Source organism: Corvus cornix, chromosome Z, assembly GCF_000738735.6.
Source record: "Corvus cornix cornix isolate S_Up_H32 chromosome Z, ASM73873v5, whole genome shotgun sequence".
Lineage (NCBI taxonomy): Eukaryota > Metazoa > Chordata > Aves > Passeriformes > Corvidae > Corvus > Corvus cornix.
Genome location: NC_046357.1, coordinates 27,956,386 through 27,982,541, shown reverse-complemented (window position 1 = coordinate 27,982,541; position 26,156 = coordinate 27,956,386). Strand labels below are relative to the sequence as shown.

Genomic DNA, 26,156 nt, shown 5'->3' with positions numbered 1-26,156 from the left:
TTGTTTTGAATGAAGATAGGTTTGGATGAGAAATCAAGTTCTGTGAGTGAACCTTTTCACTCTAATTCCATTGTGCTGAGGAAATGTGCGTTTGCTTGTCTGCCTCTTGGTCTTTCAGGAAAAACATTGGGCAGTAAGTGTCAAAGCCAATCACAAAGCCAGTGTGAGGAGGTCAGAAACAGGAGGAGTAAGCTTAATGTTACTGAGGGGTAGGAATCTGGTATAAGGATGAAATCCTGCCTTTCAGGAGTAAGCAGCACTACTAATGTATCTGTCCAGAAAATACTCTTCTGCCTGTGTGGCTCAATAGTTGTGCCGCTAGTGGGCTTGCAGAATGATGGTTGCTTTCTTTGAGACTTGTCAGCCTGATTTGTGAAGTTTCAGATCTGGCAGCAAATACACCCCACCAAAGGGAGAAGAGGAGTAGAAATGAGGGAGCAGGTAAGCTAATGATGTGAACCTCTTCCTGGTATAATGACTGCCTAATTCCTACACACAGTGTATGAAACTGCCCAGAGCAGCTGAACAATTGTCACTTTCCTTGCTTCACTGAAGGGCTTCCTTGGGTGCAGTAGCACAGAAAGGCTGCCTGCTGGGTGGAGACTTTTCCTCAGGACGTATCTTGGAATGAAAGGCAAATCATTGGTCTGATTTGTACACCTGTCTGAATATAGAACAACATGCTTGGTTGTCATGCTGTACCTTTGTTGTGTTTGTACTCATAAAGAAATTATCTTGTGCCCCTCTTGGGATACTGCCTTAGTGCAGCATCTCAGCTGTGGTGGGATTGATGGTTCTGAATCCTCTTCCAGAATCCCTTCAGAAGTAATGTAGCAACATCTTATGAAAATAACTACAGTGATTGAAAAATCATCTTTAGGTAGTTACTAAATGTCTGAGATTTCCATGGTTCTTTGCCACAGGAAGTGACTGGACAAGCTATGCTGGGCAGGAGAGCCACATTTTAGCGTTGGTGTTATGCTGGCAGCTCCCATGTTTAGTTTTTAAGTAGGGAGGTAATCATCTTTCTGTTGGTAGGGCTATGTTTACTTCAAGGCTGTATTTTTTTTTAAACAGATAGCTTGAATACATCCACTGCAGAGACACATACTGTTGCCCCTGGCTCTTCTGCTGCCGATGTCAATGAACTTCAAAGTCGCATTAAGGAGCTTCTGAGCAAGTACAGCAGTGGTGTCAGGATGTCAAAGATGCCTCAGATCTATCGGGAAATGTACCGGGAGGACCTTAGCACAGAAGTGCTCTATCAGCTTGAGAACTGGCCTCATGTGTGCACAGTAAGTATTGAATGCTATTTTTATGGAAGATGCCAGTACCCTACAGATTTCTGAGTGTTCATTTGCCAAATGTTATTTTATGTGTGCCTGCATTTCCTTTCATGCTCTGTAGCAGTGACAGAAAGCCCCCGCAACCCCACTACCCCACTCCCAAATTGTAACAATGCCTTTTGAAACCCCAGAAAGTCACTGTTGACTGAACTAGTGTTTTGAAGAGGGAAGGTCAGCCTCTGTGGTGTTCTGGAGCAAGTGCTTGGGGTTGCTGACTTGCCGTCCTTAACTGACCACAGTACTGACAACCCAAATAGCTGGTGACATGTGACCTCCATGCCATTTTTGTTGTTCTTGGTTTGGATTTTTTCCCAATTGCTTTTTATGCTTTTCCTTGTTGGTGGGTTTATCGCCTCATAATGCTGTAAGCTACCAACATCCTTTGTGACAGTCTGAGATCTAAGGGTATTTATCTTTCTATAGGCTTTTCCAAAGGTTTTTCTCACATTTTAAGCCAAGGAATTTTGCTTTGTAAGTTAGGTTTATGACACAATAATAGGTGAAATTGAAGAGTGGTAATGCTGAGGGGAGAGATTACAGCTAAGCCCCTTTCTCCTCTTCTTCTGTATGTTACCCTTTGATTACCAAGGGTGTCTTTGCCTTTCGTATTAGGAGCTGGTGTCTGGCTGAGTGTCCACTTAGAGGTCTGACACATGAGTTGCCACCACCACTGGATTGAGGGTCTTCAACTGCTGTACTTCTGTCTCTTCTTCTGCATTCACAGGTCATTTATGGTGTCATGCAACTTTGCATTAAGGCTTTGTGTAGCTTTACTTTAACAGGCCAGTGATACCAATGAGGACTTTCAACTTCTTTGGTATCTGTCAAACTGTGGCACAGTTTGACAAGAGTATTGAAGTAATAAGAATATTTTTCTTCTTGAAGTGCTTTTTATGTATGTCCTACTAAGTCTTTTCTCATGTAAAAGCATTCAGTGCCAAAAAAAAAAGAAATTAACTGAGTTAAACAACTGCTCTTCAGGAATAACACTATTTGCATGCATGTATGGTATTCTCACAGATACATAAAATGTGTTTGTAACACCTCACTACAGACACTAGAAATGTATGCAGTCAGCAGCAATTTGTTTTGATGGTTGATGATTGGTTCCTATGTTATCTATCTATAGAGCAAGCTGTTATGTCTTGAATTGCTTAATTCATGCAGCAAATTTTAGTCTTTTTTGTAGCTAATGTTCCAGTCAGTCCTGTTCATCCAGGATCTTTGTTCTGTGTTCATTATCCATTTGCTTGTTATCTGTTGGGTCTATCTCTTTCTTTATAGCATGCAAATAAAGTCATTTAAGCATAAGTAAGCACTGATTAAATCCATGGAAACATTTTAATACAATGGGCACAGTACAACAGCAGTCAGAACTATCAAGTTATCTTGGCACAGTCAGTCTTACTGTAGAGAACTGTTAATGAGCCTCTGAAGCCTGTCTCAGTTTACTGACTTACAAAATTGTAATTATGGCTCAGGCACGGAAAAGTTTGAACTAGGACTTTGTATATGAAAGCTACTATACATCTCTTAAATATAACCTGTTCCTGGCTCAAACATATTGTCTGCACATGTACAGCTCTGTAGAACCTTTGAAATGCAGAAGACAGACTGTACTGTCCAGTGAAAGTAAAGACACTTCCAAGACTGATTTCTGAATTATTTCTGTCTTGTTGGTTTCTTACACTGGGAGCGTCTGCCAGGCTCAGAAGAGAAAACATGCCTGGTGTTTCTCTCGTTATCTTCTTAAAGAGACAGAACATACTCTTTTGTACTCATTCTGATCAGTGTAGCATAGTTACAAACCAGCAGACAGTAAACCTAATACATTTTCAGTGTCTCCAAGCTTTTACTTTGAGGACTGTGCTTTGGAGAGTATCACTTTTGAATAACTTTGGATCTCTAAAACTCCTGTTTGAAAGGAAGGAATTTTATCTAGGAAATTGTAATTTCTGTGGTTTTACACCATGGGTTATAGACATTTTTCCTATTTTGTGAGTTCAAGTCTCCAAATTGCACTGTAAGTTGCAGGTTGATGATCTTGTTTTCAGTCTTCACCATTCAGGCAGGAGGTACTGAGGCTGACTTTATCTCCATTTGTCTGTTACCTCCCTTCTTTAGGTGAGCTTTCTTGAGCATCTTACTTGCAGCAACATACTTTGCACTGCTAAATGCAAAAGTACGAAGTTACCAAGTAGTGGCTAGCAGTCACAGATTATAGCCCAGCCTTCATGAGCAATTGGGTTGACAGTAAACATGCTTACACGTCTTTGTTGTCTAGACAGACCTCAGCCAGGAGAAAAATCTGCTTCAACAGCTCTGGGCAGATCCATAGTGTTGCTGAATTGTTTGCTTTAACCTCCAGCACAACTAGGGCTTTGAACAAAGTGATGACTGCCAGTGACCCTCCCACCTTCACCTTTTTTATCAGAATTTTTTACTTTTCTGTTTGATTAATAACTTTGTTATGTGTCTTTGAGCAGCTAGTGATCCCTATTTTAGACTTCCAACTGCTCTCTCATTTCTTATCTTTCTACATATTTTTGTCACAAGTCTTTCTGACAACTTAGCTGTTTTCTTAGAATTCTGAGTCAAAGTTATATAGCTTTGCTGTGTTTGGGCTCCGACTTGAATCCTTGAGATGCAGGCAGCTGAACCCCCTGAGGGAGAGAGAACATTGCAGCAGAGGTGTGAGAGGTATGTAGGCATGTAAATTAAATAGTTTTTGGGGGTTTTCTTGTAAGTCACATTCCAAAAAGTAATAATAAATTTATATTTGGTACTGCCAACATGACAAAATGATTCCCTCTGCAGTCTAAATATAAACCTCCCTACTGAGTTGTATGTATGTTTAAGGGACTTTTTCCTTGTACATGCTCAGCTCTCCTCAGCTGCTTGAACTCTGTGAGTGTTTCAGGCATGATGTGAATGGTGATTCAGATATGGCAGTGCAAGACAAGCCTAAACTCTTAGATCTTTTCTCGAAACTTTTGCTTGAATTTCCATGGTTCTTTTCCAAAAGCTTTTAGAGCTAGGACCTTTTAGCCTAGGACATATGGGAATACCCTTGTGTGGGTGTTTAGTTGGTTTAAAGACTGGAAATGGAGCAAGCCTGGAATGACTGACCTTCAGAAAGGCAGGAAGTCATGGTGGGATTCCTCAGGGGTAACACTTGGACGCATGCTGGTCAGAATTGTAACAAGTGAGTTGTTAGAGGATGTAAATACAAGTTCAGCTGGCTAATAATACAGGGTTGTTCAGGGTTGTTTAAAGACCAGGGCTCTCTGAAGAGGTATGTAACCTCCTCATACCATGTTTCTGTCCCATAAAATTTCAGTGTAATCTTAATTACAGCTGACATGGACAACTGACTACATTTTAAAAAAGTGGTTTTTTTCTGTGTGGACTGTTAAGCTTGGGAAAAAGGGATCTTGGCATTTATAATAGCTTCATGCAAATGTTGACTCTGTATGGAAAAATGCAAGTGATAAGTATTTGCAAAATAAATAGAAAAGGAGTATTTCAGTTGGAAGGAATCTATCAGTGATCATCTAGTCCAATTGCCTGACCATTTCAGGAATGACCAAAAGTTAAAACATGTTATTAAGGGCATTGTCCAAATACCCTTTGAACACTGTCAGGCTTGGGGCATCAACCAAGAAGCCTATTCCAGTGTTTGACCACCCTCTTGCTAAAGAAATGCTTCCTAACATAAAGTCTGAACCTCCCCTGACACAGTCCTCTGCCTAGAAGGGCATATTTCCTGGTAGACTCACTGAGTGCTTGTGACCAGAAGTTATCTCTTACAAATTTCATGCATTTCCCAGATTTGCTTGTCACAGCAGTACAGTGTTCACAGTAGATGTCTGGGAAGTTGCAGTCTCCCGTAAGGACAAGATACCGACCCAGAGATTTCTCCTAAATGCTTGTTGGTAGCAGACAACCACTACAACCACTCAATCTCTTTTGAGACCAGAGTCTCTCACCCACGTCATCACTAACAGTAAGGGCTGTGCAGTCAAACCTCCCCTTTTCATACAGTGCAACTCCTCCATGTTGCCTGCCCTGCCTGTCCCTCCTGAAGAGCCTGAAGCCCTTCATCGCAGCACTCCAGGTGTGCTGCTTGTTCCACCAAGTCTTGCTGACACCAAAGTCATCATAGCTCTGGGAACTGACCAGTGCTTGACATTTATCCTTTTTGCTTCTCATTCTGTGTGTGTTGGTGTACAGCAAGTATATCAGATGTGCTCCAAGATCGAGTCCAATGTTTGACCAGACACCACCTTGTCAGCCATAGCACTGGTTGTCAGTCTAGTCATTTATTGAACACCTCCAAGGATGGTGACTTGACCACCTCCCTTGGCAGTCTGTGCAATGCCTGACCAGCTTTTCAGTGAAGAAATTCCTCTTAATGTCCAACCTGAACCCCCCCGGTGCAGCTTGAGTTCTTGTCCTCTTGTCCTGTTGGTGGTTGCCAGGGAGAAAAGACCAGCCCTTACCTGGTTACAGCCTCCTCAAAGAGAGTTGCAGAGAGTGATAAAGTCACCCCTGAGCCACCTCCTCCTCAGGCTAAACTACCCCAGCTCTTTCAGCTGCTCCTCATAGGAATTACCCTCTCCAGCTCTGACCCTTCACCAGCTCCTTTGCCATTCTCTGGACTTGCTCCAGCACATACATGTGTTTCTTGTCATGAGGGGCCCAGAACTGGACACAGAACTTGAGGGTAGCCTCATCAGTGCTGAATATAGAGGGACAATCACTTCCCTGGTCCTGCTGGCCACACTGTTGCTGATGCCACTGGGCTTCTTGGCCACCTGGGCACACTCCTGGTTCATGTTCAGGTGTGCTGTTAAGCAGCATCCCTCTTTTCTTTGTGGAAAGTGGCAGCTTTCCAGTCACTCTGCCTCAAGTACTGCACGAGGTTGTTGTGACCCAAGGGCAGGACCTGGCACTTGGCCTTATACCTTTGGCCTTGGCCCATTGATCCAGCCTGTCCAGATCCCTCTGCAGAGCCTTCCTGCCCTTCAGCAGATCAACACTCCCACACAGCTTGCTGTCATCAGTGAATTTACTGAGTACAGGTGATCTCATTCAGATCATCAGTCAAGATGTTGAACAACACTGGCCCTAACACTAGTTCCTGAGGGACACCACTGGTGACCAGCCCCCAGCTGGATGTGACACCATTCACCTCTGCTCTCTGGGCCTGGCTGTGCAGGCAGTTTTTAACCCAGCAAAGATGCACCTGTCCAAGCCATGGGCTGCCAGCTTTTCCAGGAGAATGCTATGGGAGGCAGTACCAAAGGCTTTGCCGAAGTCCAGGTAGACAACATCCACAGCCTTTCCCTCATTCTCTTGGCAGGTCACCTGGTCATAAAAGGGGACCAGGTTGGTCAGGCAAGACCTGCCTTCCCCAAACCCATGCTGTCTGGGCCTGATCCTTTGGTTGTCTGGCATGTGCTGTGTGATCACACTCAAGATGATTGTTCCATAACCTTTGCCAGCACCAAGGTCAGGCTGACAGGCCTCTAGTTCGTCTAGTGGTTCTTCCAGGTCCCTCAGTACTCTCAGGTGAATCCCATCCTGTTCCATAGTCTGTGTCTTAAGTGGCACAGTGGGTCACTTAAAGCCAAAAATGCATTTCATCCATCAGGACAGATGGATCCTGTCAGACCCTATCATACCTTGTGCCTCAGAAGTTCTTCCGTACTTACTAAACCCGAAGTTTTGGTGAAAACACCAATCCTAGAGCTGGTATTTTTGTAGAATGAATAATAGGCAGGCACCTTGTAATTCACAGAAAGAAGGGATATATGCATATTGAATTGATTCTAGAGTTTTCTTGTGGTAATGACTGCCGTAGTCTTTCTGTCTGGTTTCTGAAGGAGCTGGTAGAAAAATAACGCTACCATTCTGAATTTTGAAATTCCAGTTGTGCTGGAAGAGATATATTTGCTTTTCAGGAGTTCTAGAACAAATATGTTCCCTTTCATAAGATATTCCACTGGCTCCAGCTACATGCTAGATTAAGTATTAATCTGTTGTTATCAGAGGACAGTTTCATCTCTGCAATCTATCATTTCTCAGTCAGGTTTCTTACTGCTTTTTAATAAACATAAAGCTAAACAGTATGTAACATGTGAGCATATTCTTTAGTGACCTTAAACATTGTATTGGCTGATGCTGTGTGAAAAGGCTTCTCAGACTGGAGAACATTTGCCTGGCTGTTTATTCTGAGGAGGAAGCTTTACAGGGTAAAGGAAAGCTTAGTTTTCTTCACTTAATCTCTTGGATGTCTGGTAAGGTGTTGGACACATCCCACAGTCTGTCAGTCTTGCAAATACATAATTGGAAAAAAATGGGAGAAATAAGGGGGAAATTTAACATATTTTTGTTCACTGGTTTGGGGGTGTTTGATTGGTTTGTTGTTTGGTTTTTGGTTCTGTTTTTTTTTAAGTAGTCACTACAAGTTGAAGTTTATCATTACAAGGATGTAGAGGATTTTTTAGATAAGAATGAGACTTGCATGAGACAACAATGAAATGTTGCCTAGTTAACTGGTAGGATATTTTGTATCTTCTTTTAGCTGTATCTAGTTCTCAGATTATTATTCATATTTTGTATTTCTAAATGTTGGGGCTTTTTTCAGAAAGTGAAACTAAAGGCTTGGGAGGATGCCAGGATTAGATGGTAAACAAACTGACAGAAAGAGGACTGAGACTTTTGTTTTCTGAATCTGTTCTTGGGCAGTACACCATGTCTTAGCAAAACGGGTACTACAGACTACTGCATCAGGCAGCTGAGTTTCTGCTGTAGCATTCAGTGTGACTTAAACAGGTATGCTCAGAAAAGAGAAGGATTGCCACGATAGAGAGTTGTATTCCTTGAGAAATTTTGGTTCCGTCAGGTCTTTGCTCAGAGAAGGAATTTCTATACCACAGTTAAGCTGTGTGAAGCCAAAGTCATCCTTCTAAACAGAGAAACAGACTTGAGAGAATAAAAAATTCAACTCTAATGTACTTTGCACATGGAGGAGACAATGGAGCAGGCTGTCACATCTGGTAGTATGTATGAATGAAAGGTCACAGTTTTATACAAACCCTAAAAGCTGTTTCCAGTAGATGAGGTCTTGGATTATGATAACTTTCTTTTGCCATGCTCACTGAAGAATTTGATGTTTAGACGCAGAGCCACTAGCCATTTAGAACAGAGTTCAGAGAGCACAAGACATGTTCTACCTAAAATGTAATTAGATGTCTTGTACTTACTTCAGCACAGAGCAGACTACAGTTGGTGTCAGCCTCACTGAGAAGATGGTGTCACAGCACATGTGGAAATGAGCCAGTTGAGGACACAAGATCCAGAATAACTCCTCTGTTCAAACACAGTGCTTTTAAAACAGGCTGTAAATCTATATACCTGAACATCAGTCCTGGTGATGAGTGGTTAGACAACATGATGAGCCATGAAATGAAGTCAGACTCCGTTTGATAGCATCTTTCCTTATTCCTGCAACCCATGCATCTCCTGTGTGTTAAATCTTGCAGTTTTCTGACCTAGTAGGAGAACTTCAGTGCACTATGAGGTAAAGGTTAGTACAGCCAAAAAGAACTGCTGACAAAGATGTCTGCTGATCCATCCTCAGTGCTGGCATAAAGATGTGAGGAATAGGGGCAACCCTTGGCAGTATGGAGTTGTTAGATTGACTCAGCTGTCTTATTGCATCACAGAGTTTCCTTTGTAATTTTGTATTTTCAGAAGCCAGAGTCTTGTAAGCACAAGAAACTGGAGATCAAGTATCTTCACTGTGATGTGCAGGGTAATGAAGTGGGAGGGCAAAGAGGATGAGCAGAAGGGGGCAATCTAAAGACACTCTTGAACTTTATAGAACTTACCACCCCAGCCCTGAGCACGAGCTGAACCTGAACGGAGGATATCTTGGCAACAGGGATCCTTTAGTCTAACAACAAAAGAAAATACAAAAATACACCCAATATGACTTGTATTCTAGCAATTCAGTTAAGTACAGAAGAAGAAATGACTACCAGAGACAGAATCACAGAATCACTGAGGTTGGAAGGGACCTCTTTTGATTACCTAATGCAACCCCCATGCTCATGCAGCGTCACCTGCAGTCTGTCCAGGTCTGTGTCCAGTTATGTATGCTACAGTTTTTCTTGCCAACGTATTCCAGTCCTGTTCCAACTTCCTAGTTAACATGAGGCTTGGCTAAAAACAAGCCTTTTGATGTGTTCTTCTGTTGTTAAGGGTAAGGAGATAGGTATCATAGCTCCCCATGCAAAACAATTAATTGTGTATCGGACTAGAAGCTGTAAGGGCTGGAGTAGATTCCAAGGATTAGCTGTAATGGATGATGTAAGAAGCTTCCACATCCTTGTAAGGAAAAGCTCCTTACTGAGTGATGCTACCCTGTGCAGTGGGGATCTTCAGCCTTTCAAGAACATTGGCCAAGTCTCGTTTTTTCCCTAGAGCTGGTTGCTCTGGACGCATATTCAGCAGCTTGGTAGCTTAAACTCTGTTACTTTCAGCAGCAGCTACGTGGAAGAACAGGCAGGAATTGAATGTTAATGTTGAAACAGCATCTCTCCATTTCCTGGGGAGACCTGTATTGTAGAGGGATGGGCAAAACCAGTGGGACCTGAAGTTGTGGTGGCTGCCACTGACAGAGAAAAGATGCTGTCAGCCAGTGTGTGGATGCAAGGTACTGCTGATCAATGCCAGAAGTACCTTCCTCACTGCTTTGAGCTCCAGCTTGCTAGGAGTTGAACTTCATGTACTGTTGAGAAAAGTCAGGTAGATGAGAGCTGCTTGCACGCTGAAGCATTTGTCTAAGGAGCCTGCCAGTAAAATGTGTCTGCGTACAGTCTGTGGTATGTATGGCGTGGTAGTTGGCTTCCGTGTTGCATATTTAAATCAGATCTGAAAGAACTGCACCACACTTCTGATGAATTCTTCTCACTGAATCAGAGTGATAGTTCTGATTTGTATTTTAGGGCCGTCTTTGAGAACCTGTCCAAGAACCGTGGAGCCAGATTTTTTGTTTGCCACATAGGACGAGACTGTGTCACTGACATTAAAATGCTAACTTCCATTGTAGGTTTTCCTTTCCTACCTTGCAGAAGAATGGCATAAAATAACTGCATATTCTAGTTTGAATGTAAGCTTAACAGTGAAGGACATTTACTCTGAATAGAAACTCTCATTTCAAGGATGTGTTCTTTCCAGTTCTTTCTTGGAAACTGTTGATGCTCCAGGAGGTTACCAGTGTATGATTATCACTGTACACACAATTAAACAAGGCTGGCTTTGGAAAGAGGATACTTTCTTTAGTTTATGTATGCTAGTGTAGTGGCTCTTTGAACACTGTCAAGCATATTTGTACTAAGCTTTTCTCCTACCGACACATACAGGAGCATGTCTGCCTTTGTCCTCTCTAAGTGCGTATGTCAAAATGAGTGGACTTGCTCTTTTACATTCCACTCAGTTGCAGTGCCAATATTTATCTTGGGAGTATTTTTTTATTTGAAGTTTTATTATTTGAGTCTCCAGATTTCAGTTTTTAAGAGCTCCCTCTGTTACTCAAGTGCAGAACAAAAATGCTGTTCTCTTGTGTAGAACAACTTCACTCTCTGTTGCCCTGATAATACATTCTGACAGCTGTTACCTCTGCTTTGTGCTCTGTAATGGAGAGGTGACGACAGGCATGGTCACAGAATCACAGAATATTCTGAGTTATAAGGGAACCACGAGGATCATTGAATCGAAGTCTTAGCCTTGCACAGGACATCCCCAAGAATCACACCATGTCCCTAAGCTCTTGATCTTCTTGAGCTCTGTCCAGGTTGGTGCTGTGACCACTTCCCTGGGGAGCCTGTTCCAGTGCTCAGCCACCCTCTGGGGGGAAAAAACCTTTTCCTGATATCCAACCTAAACCTCCCCTGACACAGCTTCAGGTCATTCCGTTGGGTCCTGTCACTGGTCACCACACAGAAGAGATCAGTGCTTGCCCCTCCTCTTTTCCTCACAAGGAAGTTGTAGATTGCAATGAGGTCTCCCCTCAGTCTCCTCTTGTCCAGGCTGAACAGACCAAGTGACCTCAGCCACTCCTCATATGGCTTCCCTTCAAGGCCCTTTTCTACTTTCAGTGCCTCCCTTTGGATGCACTCTAATTGCTTAATGTCTTTCTTATATTGTGGCACCCAGACCTGCCCCCAGAACTCGAGGTGAGGCCACCCCAGTGCAGAGCAGGACAATCCCCTCTCTTGCCTGGCTGGTGATGCTGTGCCTGATGCACCCCAGGACACGGGTGGCCCTCCTGGCTGCCAGGGCACTGCTGGCTCATGTTCAACTTGCCATCAGCCCCCAGGTCATTTTCCATGGAGCTGCTCTCCAATCTCTTGTTCCCCAGTCTATACACACATTCAGGGTTGCCCCATCCCAGGTGCAGAATCCAGCACTTTCCCTTGTTAAAATTCATACTGTTGGTGGCTGCCCAGCCCTCTAATTGATCAAGGTCAGTCTGCAAGGCCTCCCTGCCTGTAAGGAAGTCAACAACTCCTCCCAGTTTTGTATTTTCTGTTAACTTGCTTAGTACCCCTTCCAAGGGTGACTAAACATCCAGGTCATTTATGAAGATGTTGAAGAGCACAGGGCTGAGGATGGAGCCCTGTGAAACCCCAGCAGGGACAGGTCGCCAGTCTGATGTCACCCCATTCACTGTAACCCTTTGCACCTGACCCGTGAGCCAGTTGCTCACCCATCCCATGATGTGTTTATCCAGCTGTGTTGTTCTGTCCAGAAGGACACTGTGAGAGCCACTATGGATAGCTTTACTGAAACCCAAAAAGATTATATGCACTGGATCAGCTAGGTAGGTTATCTTGTCATAAAATTAAATTAAGTTTGAGAAGCAGGACTTTACCCTTATGAACCTGTGCTGGCTGTGACAAATGACTATGTTGTCTTTCAGGTGTTTTTCAATACCTCCCAGAATAATAATGTACTTGCAGAGCTGGCCTGTCAGCCATACTAATGGGAAGTACCTTGAAGGCAAATCTATAAACTCAACAGGAAACCTGGTTGAGATATTTGTGCTAAAGAAAGGGTGGCTGTTTTGAAGTCCTACTCACAAGTGAAACCATTTGCTTGTTATTAAAAGTTTCTGTGGTGTTGTGTGGCCTTGCAGGTGACGTGATTCCTGGAGATGTTCTGTGCAGGGTCAGGATTTGGACTCAGTGATTCTTGTGAGTTCCTTCTAAAGCAGGATATTCTATGGTTCTGTGATTCTAGTGATGTCAACCTGTGCTTATTTATACTGAAGTAATCTGAAATTATTTACTGAAATAGCATTTTGCTGTCTCTAAATGGTTTGCACCGTCAGCATATACAGCCTCTTCAAAACTGAACTTCAGTGCCTAGAAAACCCCAGAGCTATTATTGGAGTTAAGAGGCTTAAAGATCTCTGAGGATCTTCTCTGTCTTTAGTATGTAAGGGTTTATAGTCCTGTCAGCAAAAATTTATTCAGCTCTGTTGCAGCTCTGTTTAAAGAGCACTAGCCAAGAGAAGGGATGGATAAAGGTAGATCTCTGCATCCAGCTTTTTCCAGGATGAACTGCCATAAATTCCAACACAACCTTCTCAAACAAATTGTTTTCTTGATAATGTTAAGTATTTTCTGGAGCTAAAAGTTTCCTTGGCTAGTCATGTAAATGAATTCCTCAATCTTGTGCATGGACACATGGGAGGGACATTCTTACTGATTCCTCTCTATTTAGGATGTCATTATCTGCAAAGATGGCATGCTCTGATTTTTTTGTCTGTGTGACTTGATATACGTTGGTCTCCTGACTGTGGTAGGTATTTTGTTTGGTTCTATTTTTAACTGAGCTCCTTTCTTTGCCTGTGGTACAAAGAGCACAGTAAGATTCCTCATATCAGACGGTACAAATATAGGTGGTCTCTGTCAGGAATCATTGAAGGCATCTTTGGTCCTTCTAGATTTCACTGCCAGACATGTTTTATTGTCTCTTATATCAAGCTGACTAGCAGAGATGCCCAAGAACTTCGCTTTCTTATGTCTTACTCTTGCAGAAAGTATTTCTATTTTGGTTTTTCACTGATAGAGAAGAATTTAGACATGCTACCAGGAATGTGTGAGGGTTCTCTAACATGGTTAATATTTTTTTATATCTATGAAAACCATTTCTTATGTGTCATGCTAGTATTCGTGGAAGTTGACCAAGACCTATTCCCAAGAACTGTTTCACAGCTCATTTTGGCACCAGCCTAGACAGTGTAATGCAGAGCAAGTGTATGGAAATGCACTTTCATAGTGCATTAACTCAGATCATCATGTGGCAATTTGGGCTGAATGTGATAAGGTGTATGTAGGACAAAATACGTGGTTCTAGACACAGCAAAGGCCATTTAAATTTTTTTTTGATGTATTGTAACTCTGTTTGTTTCTTGCTAATGTTATCCTGATAATTAGCGATATGTGCTACTCTTTTTCTGCAATGTAATACCTGAAGACTTGTTCATTATGCTTTGATTGTATTTTGCTAGGGCAGAGCTGCAAAGAATTACTTGGGCAGGGTTTATAAAGTTCTGATGGGTATGGACATCAGTAGTGTGGAGGTGAATGCTACCCCTGAGTACTAGCAAGTAATTCAGCTGCTCCATGTTTTTTCATTGATCTGCTTTTGAAAATGACTTTGATTAGAGTTGTTTCCTCTGAGGAAGGAACTTCAAAATGGAGCTACATAAACCTTAATAACTTTCTTTATTGTTTTTGCTTTCGGACCAATGTGAAAACACTAAGACCTTTTGTTATGTCAATTTAACATAGATTCCTGCTAAGCTATGCTTAGATCAATCTAGGTTGAAACTGCAAAGCTTCAGGAAGCAGAATTTTATTGTGAGTTTGTGGCTACAGTTCTCAGACGGTCCTTTCAATGTTGTGACTTCAGACTATGTGATACCCTTATTCTTGAACTTAGCAAAGGGTGTGGACACAGGGTCTGGCAAAATACCTGGTTTTGCAGGAGGCTGGGGGCATGATTTAAAAGGGTCCGATCAATTTTATTATGAAATTTATTATGAAGAGAAATTTCTCCCTTAATTTCAGAACTTTGGTAAAGAAAAATCATTCTCTGAGCATGACAGCAGATAGCTTGCCTGACAGCACTCCCTGGCAAGTGTCCTCTTGTTTCTGAAATAGAGAATCAAATCTCCTTTCCCTCAGTAAACTGAGACAGAAACTTTTGTTTATGATCTACTTACCTGTGGGTAAGATTGGGAAGGTTAATGTCCAAAAGATGTAAATTTGTGGGTGTCACCATCTTCTGGTCCTCCTAAGATGTACTTCTTTGGAAGCAAGTTCCAGTTGTATTGAAAAGATTAGATATTTGCCCATTACTGATGTAGTCATATGTGTTTCGTACCCTTCAAAACAGAGGAGGAAGCATTACAGGAAGTACTAACCTGTAGTAACTACCTCAAGCTTAGCTCCTTGTGGATGTTCTCTTCAAAGTCTGTATAAAATGCATGTTATAAAAGTGTAATTGGGAAGGCGATTTAGTCTTAGAGATGCAACCAATTATTGACTCTATTTTTTGTTTTCCAAGGTGGAGAAAATACACAGAGGTGATCCGATGGATGGACTTCTTTATCCTGCTAAGAAAATACCACCAGTAGCAAAAAGTGATACTGAGCAAGAAAAGGCATCTCAGAATGTTACTTCATCAAAAGCAGACACTTCATTAAAACCAAATATGGAGACCACACCTGCATCACTTAGCAGCGACTTAAAGGAGAAAGTTATTAGCATCCTGCTGAAGTATTCCAGTGGTCTTTGGGCTCATGCACTTCCCAAAGTGTACCAAGACACTTACCAAGTAAAATTTCCAGAAGATATTCTAAATAATCTAGAGTTGCTGTCAGATGTGTGTGTTGTGGACTATGTATCCGAAGTCCCCAGAAAGGCAATCCTCTATGCTAAACCCCAAAGATGCATTGATGAGAATCTGAATGTCACTGAGAAAGTCAAGAGGCATGATGGTGTGAAGGCCACAGCTGAACAGCAGTATGAAGAATCCAAGGACCAGTATCTAGAAAACGTAACTGTTCCTTCTCTAATCGTTCCATCGGAAGGATCTGTGTCCATCATGGTATTAGACCTGAAAAACACTAATGAGGTCCTAATTAGGCAAGTTTCTATTTTAGAATCTACCTTTTTTGCTTTATTTACAAATCCATGTGCTCATATTGTGCAGGTATGCCAGAAAAGAACAGATGAATAGGAGGTTTCAGGACTTCATGATTTACTTACTTTGCTAATGAAAATTAAGAATCCTTTTGTTTGTGTTTAAATTGAAATTTTCTGAAAATTTTTCCATCCTGAACTGATCGCTTATATCAGCTTTAGCTTGTCTGAGAATCAAGACAGATTTGACCTGCCATTGGAAGACTTTATAAATAATCCTACTACAACACAAAATGGTATTCAGATATTACTGTTGTGCTTATTAAAATATTTTACTTCTATAACTGATTTGCAGTACCTAGGCGTGACTTAATTGTGCTCAGATTCCTCTTTTGGAAAGATGAGCTTTCATCCAGCAATAAACTACTAGTGTTTCTTGATTTGGTTCCTAATCAGCCCAGTCTTGGGGGACAGTGTAAGAAGTGGATTGTTACATTACATCTCTTACTTCCAGCCTGCTGTGCATATGCGATTTAACTCTACAAAACTTCCTCCTTTTTCCTGTAGACTTTTTAGTTCTGGCATCATTTATAACTTACTGTACATGTGGAGCAACAGTTCTTAGCTTTCTAGTCTGTTATTTTAAGGAGGTTTCCACTAAGTATTTGGGATCAATGCTTTGAGTACCATGGATTAAAATACCGTATGATACTGGTTAGCTGAGGGTGGTGATGTAAAAATTCCTCTACAAAGCAGCAGTTCCCAAATTTTGAACCATGTTTCTTGGACAGTACTTGAAGTTGCTCAATTTGTCAACTCTGTGTAGGTACATGATGATAATTAGTGGTTTCTTGGTCCTAGTTACAAAAATTACTACTTAGGGTTATCCATGTACTTCATGGGCAAGGTCATTTTCCTGATACGATGAAACTAGACCTGAAGGGAATAGGGTTTTTAGCCATGACAAGAAAATGTTCAGGTAGATGTATAGGGAGGAAACAGTGCATGGGCTTTTCTTTTCTTACATGTCCTACCAGTGTCTTTCTGCTGACCTACACAAGAACTACACAGCAGCTGTTGGTTGATGTTGATTTATGCAGGACCAATAAAATCAAGATTCCTTTCAGTCTCAGGAGTGAAGCAATATCTCTTCACTTTCTTGGTATGTGGCTAAGTGGTTTTGGTCTGAAATCTTTCACCTGCAGTACTTAGGAAGGCAAAGCTGAAAGGTTTGGTGTGCTGTTTCTGTTTTGAGACATGGATCAATTCTCAAAGAGTTCTAATGTGGTCAGAATAAAAAGTGAGGTGATAGAAACACTCCTAGATACTTGCTAGGCATTCACAACAGTGTTTGAAGGCAGAGATGATACACTAGGCACTGCAGTTGAATTCTCAGAAGAAATAATGAATAAAATAGTGAGTGAGGTAGGAAATTCTGAAAGATTCTTCTACTTTCTGTTGAGCTACTCCAACTGTCTATTAGGTATCTCTATGAAACAAATGTTAAAGAAACTTTTAAATAGCCCATATGTGACTGTCACCCCACTTTATCTCCATTACAAAGTAGATGAATGCTTGCACAGAAACAAAAAGCCTGTTTCTAGGAAAATCACAGTTCCCTGGAATGTGATCAGATTTAACATAACCTTTATAACAGAGTTACCATAGCATGTTACAGTACTGTATCTGCTCAGTTTCTGGGCATATAATCTAAACTGTGTGGTAGAATTGAGCAGTATCACAGTCTCTATGATCAAGCTGAAACACTAGCTACTAATACAAATTTGTGGGTAAGTTTTCCTTTTGTCTGCTCTAATCTGACTTGTTTCTGAAGCGTTCAGAACTTCCCATCTGGATTTTTCAGAAAGTTTATATACTTGATGTAAGAAGTCTTATGTAACACAAACAGCATTAGTATGAACCATTAGGTCAGCAGCCTAATATCAAGAAAAATCTGGGGTATGAGAGTAAACAGCACTTGGTTTAACAGCTAATTTTTAAAGATATTTTAGATGCTTTGGTTTGGATCAGCCTTAGTGAAAACCAGATTAAGATGGTGTTTGTTAGTGACAGAGTAACTTTTTTCTATAGGCCTGTTAATGGGAGAAGGGTTGGGATGCTAATGTCTTAGAAAATGTATATCATTTATTCATATATGCAAGTAAATGTTCTTATGGTTTTATTCAGCTTTTTTGAAGTTGCATCCCAACTCTTGTTATGTTTTGTTTTTTGTTTTCTGGTTTTTTGTAAAATATTGTAGGTATGTGGGCAAAGATTATTCTTCTGCCCAGGAACAAATGGAAGATGAAATGAAAGCGTACTACAGTCAGAACAGTACCTTGTCACCAGCTCAGTCTCTGAGTGTTGGGCAACTCGTTGCAGTACATGCTGAAGAAGATGCCTGGTTGCGTGCTCAGATAATTTCTCTAGAAGACAACAGAATAAAGGCAAGCAATTACCTCTTTTGGCACTTGGAAAAATAATTGAGACAAGCTTGTTTTTTAGATACACGGTCAATTCTTAAATGTGCTGCACTAGTATTCTTTCTTTTCTTGCCCTGAAGTGCTTCTGTTTTCAGGTATATGAGAAATTAAGACCTTGTAGAAGTTGTGTGATTGACAGAATTAAATGGTCTTTCAGGGTTTTTTCCATAAATAGTTTGAGTTTGGGGGTTTTGGTTTTAAAAGGGGCTGGGCCCTATAGCACTTCGGTGCTGAAAATGTACCTTTGATAGGAGGCATGGTTTGAGGGGAACATAGCAAGAGAAACGGAAGGACCACACTCATTTGCTCCTAGATCTTGTCTGAAGTCTTGTACTGAAGTATCTCTAACATGAACATAAATAGAAAGCAAAAAAGAAAGTATACTTTCCCCTTCCAGGCAGATACGGTGTTTTGGGAGTTATGTATGCATTTTAGTTAAACTGCATTGACGTTATTTAACTCTAAACTTTTCCTGTGCCAAACAGACTCTTCTTGCCATCGGCAGTGAAATTAGAACATACATTAGAAGTATAAAAAAAGTTTAGAACTTCTCAATTATTTCTTGTCTAGTCAACATTAATGAGACCTCTTTAACATTTTTGTTTCTTTCCCCAGTTAGGTCACTTTTTACCCAGCCCTACTTAGCATACTTTTAAAGTTGAACCATTTTATAAATACTGAAATAGCCTATGTATTAGAACTGAGTTTTTTCTGAAAATTAGTATGATACCCTTCAGCTGTAAGTTGGAGTGAGGTGTCAGAACTTGGTTTTGTGAAAGATTGTTGGGTTTAGAGAAGTGGCAAGAAAATTAGTGGTATGCTTGCCTCTAATTTCTCCCTAGTCAGAGCTATCAGCCAAAAGAAGGCTGCTGCTTTATTGCTGCTTTTTGCACTTTTTTTTGTCCTCTGTCAGAGTTCAGACCTCCTTTCAATATTTGCTGTGCAGACATTTTGCAGGGTAGAGTTCAGAAAAAATGTAGGAAGTCCCATCAAAGCCTTCTTTCTCTCACTTTTGCTCCAGTTACTTGCTGCCAATCAGCAGTTTCCATTCTAGTTTCCTGCATTGACTGTGGTATTTGTACCAAAGTAAAGACAAGCTTAAATCAAAATTATTCTCTTAATGCTGTAAAAACAATAGGCAAAATTTATAAGGGCACCTAAGTGGTATTTGACTTTTCAACACTTTCAAAACTTTATAAATAAAAATTGCAACTTTATTACCGTTCTTCATGTGGTTTGAGTTAATATATGCTGAATTCTTCCAGCACTGTTCTTATTTACGGTTGAGATTCTATAGAACAGTTGGAGAGGATGGTTTTACAGAGATCTTGAGAAGGAGGCTTTCCCTGAAAACATGAAAGTAATGGTACTAAACTGGCAAAAAGTAGTTTGTCTGTGGCTGCATAGAGAATGTGGTAACTGAGTACATTCTCCCTAGACTCAAGAAAACATACTTACAATTATATTCATGATCTTGTGCTTTTAAATCCCTTTTCCATTATCAGGTGTACTATGTTGATCACGGCTTCACTGAGTTCGTTGAAAGCAACAGTGTGTGCAGACTACAGAAACAGTTCAGATTGCTTCCTTTTCAAGCTGCAAAATGTAAACTAGCAGGTAAGAGAAAACCAGTGCTGACGGTACACGTGCTTACTGCTATGCTTACCGTTGGCACAGCTTATGGATTGAAGCCTCTGCAAGCCTGGAAGTTCTGATCCTTGTTTGTAACAGTTCTGTATGTGTATGATAGATTTTGTTCAGCACAGCTAGTCTAAGCAGACATGGATATGCATGGAAAGAAGGAAGGAAGAAAGGATGTGAAGAAGAGTTTTACAGAGAATGCTTGATATTAGAAGACAATTATATCCTGTATTTCTGTAATGGAGCTTAATTGTTCCTGTACTTAACATGGATGTCTTTGTCCCTTTAATATATGTGAGCCTAAAGAAATAAAAGGAAACATTTACTGTTGTGTGAAGCAATGTACACTAGCAAAACATCTTTTTCCATAAATGAGGTACATCTGTTGTGGCCAGATGAGGCAATATTTCTAAATATGAGCCAATTTAATTATTTTGAAGTGATCCTTCCCCTTTCAGTACTTGCATACTTGCAGACTTCCTAGACTCTTCTGGAATTTATTTACCTTTCTAAAATTGTAGGCCTTTTTAACTTTTTAAAAATAGTAAATTTTAAATATGTGAAATTGCTGTGAATGAGCTTGGCTTTTTTTTGTTTGGTTGGTTTTTTAATACTTGGATGCATTCAATTTTCGACTGTTTTTCTGGTTTTGAAGAGGTCTTTTTCTTTTCTATTCTGCCCTGCCCCCAAAGATGGCTTTCTTTGATAAAAAGGTAGAAATAAAGTAGATTGCAAGTAGTAGGGGTGCAGTACAGCTTCTGTACACAAAAAGGTACGGTGTGTCTTACAGGACTGGAAGCCTTCTGTGATGATCCTGTCCTAGTAAAGGCTGTGGAATCACAGACATGCTTCAAGATATTTGCTGTGGAAATACTGGAAAAGAGTGATATTCCTCTTCTTGTTCTCTATGACACTTCTGGAGAAGATGATATCAACATCAATGCTACTTGTCTGAAGACATTGTATGACAAGTCCCTTGAACTGCACCTGCAGGTACTATTGTCTTGTTTCCCCCTTAATCTTTAAAAATCATAGACTGCTGAGGTCTTAGATGGACAAAAAACAGTACTCAGAAATTTGCTAAGTTCTGTGTGGTTTTTTTCTTCCCCTTTCTTGTCAAACTCTTACTGTTGCAGGTAGATGCACTGTATACCAATGTCAGAGTAACCAGTGTTTTCTCTGATGGGAGCCTGTACTGCCAAGTGCCATCCAAAGGCTTGTCTAGACTTTCTGAAATACTGCAGAAACTAGAAGACTACTTTCTTTACAAGGTAAGTTCTGTGGTGAAGTCCTGAAGCATTTCTCCAGAGAGTACCAATAATTTTCCTTGCACGTAAGATCAAGTTTCTGTGGTAGCCATAGACTATTCAAAAAGGCTAAAAATTCTCTTTCTAGTTTGGGGCTTTTGGGGTGCATCTTTCAGTGTGAAAAGTGTCTTTTGATGCTTCATTTTTCACAAGCATTCTCTAAGGCTTCAGTACCTATGTACAGCTTTCCTGGAATAGTTAGAATAGTAACAATATGGCTCTCAATGGGAAGCTTCCCATACTAACTGCATGAGATTGGTATAAAGCCTGTGGAGATACTGCCATTTTTTTTTCTGGAAATTTTACATTATGAACTTGAGGTACATAAACAGCTACATCTGTATAAAGTGGCAATAAAAGCAGTGTAATCAAGGTCTGTTCTTCTTCACATGGCTTTTTTGGAGATTCAGTGGCTTTGATCTGATACATCTGATTCTGCATATCTTGTTCTTGCATCTTTAGCTTTTGAATGTGGTGGCTAGTATCAGCATCCAAGTGATCTATAGGAGACATTTTGAAAAGTCTTTAAGTTGCTTTAAAATAAGCACGTGGCAGAGAAGTCTGACATTCCACCAGCCATTTAGAGATGCAACAATCCTTATTAGACTCAAGAGAATTTAGGCCAAAGAGAAGAAATCCTAAGAGAATCTAATTTGTAAGAACAAAGAGAATCAATTTTTTAATTCAGCTGTGCCTGACACAATCAAATCATGCAATGCAGATCCTTGGGGGTCCTGTTAGAACTGCTGCTTGTGCAACTACTCTGTCAAAGTGTTTTAGGTATAGAAGTTGAGCTTTAGACCTGTTCTCAGACCATCTGGAAATATTTTATACTGAACATATTTAATTCATCAGAATTCAGTTTCAAGCAAGCTAAACACTGAAAGTAAGTATATAAACCCTAAAATATTTAGCAACACAAAGGAAGGCAGCCATGTCGGCATTTCAAGAGTTGGTATTTGTTGGAGACAGTACTTGTTAGTTTCTTGCTGCTATCAAGGAAAGAGACTGTTCTTCAGATTCTTTTAATATCAGGCTTTGCAGCTTATCTGGAGGGTTTAAATTCATTTTGCCTGAGAATTTAAACCAAGTAAGGTGTTGACTGTTCTTCAAATGAAGTTTCTCCATGCTTTTTATAGTGTAGCTGTTGTCTTGTTATGTTATTTAGGATTATCATGGTGACTGTCACCCCCATGAGACTTTCATTTGAGTCAGCAGTAAATTTGGTTTGCTACATATCTCAAGAAACTATATGTTCTAGAATATAAGCTAGGAGCTTCTTCACTTGTCTGTCATAGCTCTTAACTGCTCTTGCTTTTCCAATCAAATAATTGTTGGTGATTTCCTAGTCTGTTTCCAAATGTGGCTTTTTAACTCTGGCACTTTGTATTCTCTCAATTTCCCTGTAAGATACAGATCTTGGAATTAAAAGATTTACCAAGTGGGGAAGCTTAAAACAATGTGATAAGAAGTGCTTCTAAAGCTGGAAAGATACTTTTTATTTGAAACAGAGCTTTTGCTTCTCAGTACTGTTTATGCCATGTGTTGGTTTTGAAATGTTTAGTTGAGTGCCTGATAGTAATAGCTTTTTGCTTTTTGACTCCTGTTTTTGTTTTTGCAGCAAACATCTGAGTTCAATGTATTGGTACCTTTCTGTGGCAAAATCTGCTTGTTTCCTTCCAAAGGAAAATGGGCACGTGTAGAGGTAAGAAGTATTCAAAAAGCAGCTACAGTTTGCCCACATAGAAATGTCTCTTCTTTTTTTCAACTCAATCTGAATGTTTAAGTTCCATTAAATATTTTATAATTCGTGTGTGTCACTATTGGGCTTTTAACCTCAAAATTATGCTCTTGCTTTCTTCTTTCAGATAAAAATAATTCACACTAGACGGGCACTTGATGTGAAGTTTATGGATATTGGAACAGTTGCAACTGTAAAAGTATCAGAGCTCAAAGAAATCCCACCACAGTTCCTGAGAGAAGTAATTGCAATACCTCCTCAGGTATGAAGACATGTTAAAGTTAACCTGTATTTGATCTCTTGGCAGTGTTTTTAGTGCTGCTACTTCAAGGTTTATGTAATGAAATTCTGTTTTGTTTCATAGCATTCAATATTGCAGTGTATTTCATTGTGCATCTTTGCCTAAAATAAATCACAGTGTAGCCCTGTGAGTTGGTGGATGTTGTGTATGTGTTGTGGTACTGGATTTGCATTTTGCTCTTTCTGTTTGTCATACATGATTGACTCTGTCAGCATTATTCTCTGAATTGGAAATTATGGACCAGCTTTCGTATTACTAAATTATACCTTGTACACTTAATTCTGTTCTTAGGCTTTAAAATGCTGTCTGGCAGATCTGCCTCCTAACACTGGCATGTGGACTCCAGATGCTGTACTGTGGCTGAGAGATGCTGTAACAAATTGTCCTGAATTTAGCATGAAGGTAAATACTCAAAATGCCTATGAGACGTGAAATCATATAGGCATGTGAAAAGAGTATTGGAAGAACAACTTTAAGAGCTCAACAACTCATCAAATTGATTTTTGTTATAGAAATGTAAAAGTTTGTAACCAGCTATGGGACATAAATGCTATACAAAGTTTTTTCCTGAGGAAATTTATCATAAAACTTACTTGCTTAAGCCTGTTAGAATTTTCTCTTTCCCCCTCTGCTGCGAATTTAGCAACTTTCACAGCAGTTTCTCACATTTTGCTGTCCAAGTCCAAATATGCAGCTAGAGTTATTTTGCCATTGATAAGAAAGAAACACCGTTGTTCATTTTTCAACACATAAAAATATGCAACTTCTGAGTTAATCTTGAATTGCTTTTATGCCTCTTGTGAGCAAAGCTGCTTCTCCTTCTAGTCTTTGAAAGCAGTTTTATTTTTTGTTTGCTTTTTCTAATCGAGTTTGTTTTAGTATATGCTTTATATACTTAAAATTTCTCTTATCTTTGAGATAAAATTATTTCCATTTGCAATGTATCCTAGCCAGTTTAACTAACTGAAAATACTCTCCTAAAGGAAATCTGTTACTAACTACAGACTAAACAAAGATTATTTCCTCTTAACATTTCGATTCCAGATACTGTCAGCAGACACTTTGAAAAAGTGTTTTGTAGCTTTTCTTAACCTTTTTGCTTGCTGTAGTCCAAACCTGAAGTCTGAGACTTACACCTGTAGTACCTGGTTTTTCTAGACACCCTCTTCCAAGACAGTTTGAGTTGGGTGCTAATTTTTGCTGTATTAAAAAACAGACAGCAGATGTATGTATGCTTTAATTGCAGAAAGTTTTTATTCCTGGCTAGGAACATCAACAGAAGAATCACTAAAGGAATGTTGCATACTTTGTCAAATTAAAATTTAAGTGTTTTACTACTACTAATGTTAGCATATCTGATGTTAAATAGGAAATATTTTTATGTCAATGCTTGAAAATTACACATGATAGAAACCTGGAAACATTTTTCATCTTTTTTTTTCATCTAATTTAGCAGGCCTCATTTTCCATAGTGACAGGAAGATACTTTAAAGGATTAGGTGTTATTATTTAATAGTTGTTTAGGTGTTTGTGGACTACTGTTCTTCTGAAAACTAGAAATTGTACACACAGTATTGAGATTGAACCTGTTGGATGGAACAATTCAAGTTTTGTATTTGCTTTATATTAGTAGAATAGCTGCAGGTGCTTTTTATCTTTTTATCTGCTGTGAATGGCTTATTACCCACAACTTCATTAATGTCTTTGGGAGAACACTGAAAATGTTTCTGTGCATAAATGCAGTGAACTGTTGCTGCTTTAGTCTTCTGTACAAAATCAGATGTGCCTTTAATAGTTACTAACTGGATGTTAAACTGGTTTTTGTGTTCCAAGGTGATTAAACAGGATGCTTCAAAGGGAATTGCTCACATTTACTTGTTTGCTCCAGAGAATTTCCCAGACATGGATCGTAGCATCAACAAACAGATCAAAAATGCAGACTTGTGGAAACATCAGAAAGATGTTTTCTTGAGTGTGACACCCAGTGGGACTAGCTCCACAAAAGCTGTAAGTGATGCTGTTTCAGCTCTACAGTTGTCTAGTGGGAAGCTGGAGAAGAGTTTCCCTGATTCAGCCAGAGAGCCGGGCAGTGCAGTGTCCACCACTGATATGCCTCCTCCTCTACCCTTGCCAAAGCCCGGTGACCTCATGGATATCTATGTCTCGGTGGCCTGCCACCCTGGTCATTTCATCGTCCAGCCTTGGAATGAGCTAAACAATCTGTACACCCTAATGGAAGAAATGATCTTGTACTACAGCAGGGCAGAAGAGAAGCCTGTGAACATTGAAAAAAACAAGCTGTATGCAGCTAAAATTGGAGATGAGTAAGTAGATGCTTAAATTACTTAAAATCTTTAAAAGCAAGCTTAACTCTGCTAAGCTAGGAAAGCCTAGCTTTGCTTAGTCCGCATTGTTAACAACATAGCAGATGTCCAATGATATCTCAGAGATTAAGGGAGTAAATGAGGTTGCAGTCTCTTCATGCTTCCAGATTGTAGCTGGGATAGTTTACTTTTATTCAGCAAAATCCAGATCTGGGAAGCCTGAGACATGTTGGTTAAGATCTTTTGGTTGTGCATTATTTTTCTGGTGTGTTGACAGTGTATGAATATGAATTCAAATTATCTATTCTTGTTCTCCCCCCTTTTAGGTGGTACAGGGTCATAATAAAAGGAATTCTTAGAAATGGGTTTTTGTCAGTGTATGAGCTGGACTATGGCAAACATGAGTTTGTGAGCATACGGAAAGTACAGCCACTCCTGAATACATTTAGAAGACTGCCTTTCCAAGCTATCACAGCTCAGCTTGCAGGTAGGTATCAAGCATTTGCAATTGTTTTGGTTAAAGTCTTACATCAGTGGGCATACGAGATGAACAGAAATGTGAACTGAACAAAGTCAAATGTTATGTAATTGGGTATTTTCTACATGTTTATGTCATCAAAGTAGCTCTGCTTTTATTCTTGGCATAGGTGGTGATGATTCTGTTTCATTACTTTTGTTTGTTTAATTTAATGCAGCACTTTAAGTTACAATCTTTGAGAATGAAGGCTGCTTAAACTTTCCCAGCAGCTACTTTTCATTGTCATAAAATTTATCATTTAGTATGT

The 26,156-nt window shown here is 40.0% G+C and overlaps 1 protein-coding gene across 7 annotated transcripts in view; it reads left to right on the top strand.

Moving 5' to 3' along the window:
* Nucleotides 1-26,156, top strand: part of TDRD7 (tudor domain containing 7) — a 47,339-nt gene that overhangs the window by 18,845 nt on the left and 2,338 nt on the right. For 5 of the 7 annotated variants that reach the window (XM_039566927.1, XM_039566922.1, XM_039566923.1 and 2 more), the window contains 12 exons: nt 385-441; nt 1,078-1,295; nt 14,997-15,577; nt 17,835-18,021; nt 19,563-19,674; nt 20,489-20,691; nt 20,835-20,969; nt 22,627-22,710; nt 22,874-23,008; nt 23,339-23,449; nt 24,881-25,371; nt 25,698-25,858. In XM_039566927.1, coding sequence (XP_039422861.1) covers nt 385-441; nt 1,078-1,295; nt 14,997-15,577; nt 17,835-18,021; nt 19,563-19,674; nt 20,489-20,691; nt 20,835-20,969; nt 22,627-22,710; nt 22,874-23,008; nt 23,339-23,449; nt 24,881-25,371; nt 25,698-25,858 — 2,475 coding nt within the window. The remainder of the gene's footprint in view (nt 1-384; nt 442-1,077; nt 1,296-14,996; nt 15,578-17,834; nt 18,022-19,562; nt 19,675-20,488; nt 20,692-20,834; nt 20,970-22,626; nt 22,711-22,873; nt 23,009-23,338; nt 23,450-24,880; nt 25,372-25,697; nt 25,859-26,156) is intronic. The other 2 variants (XM_039566925.1, XM_039566924.1) reach the window with 1 other exon arrangement.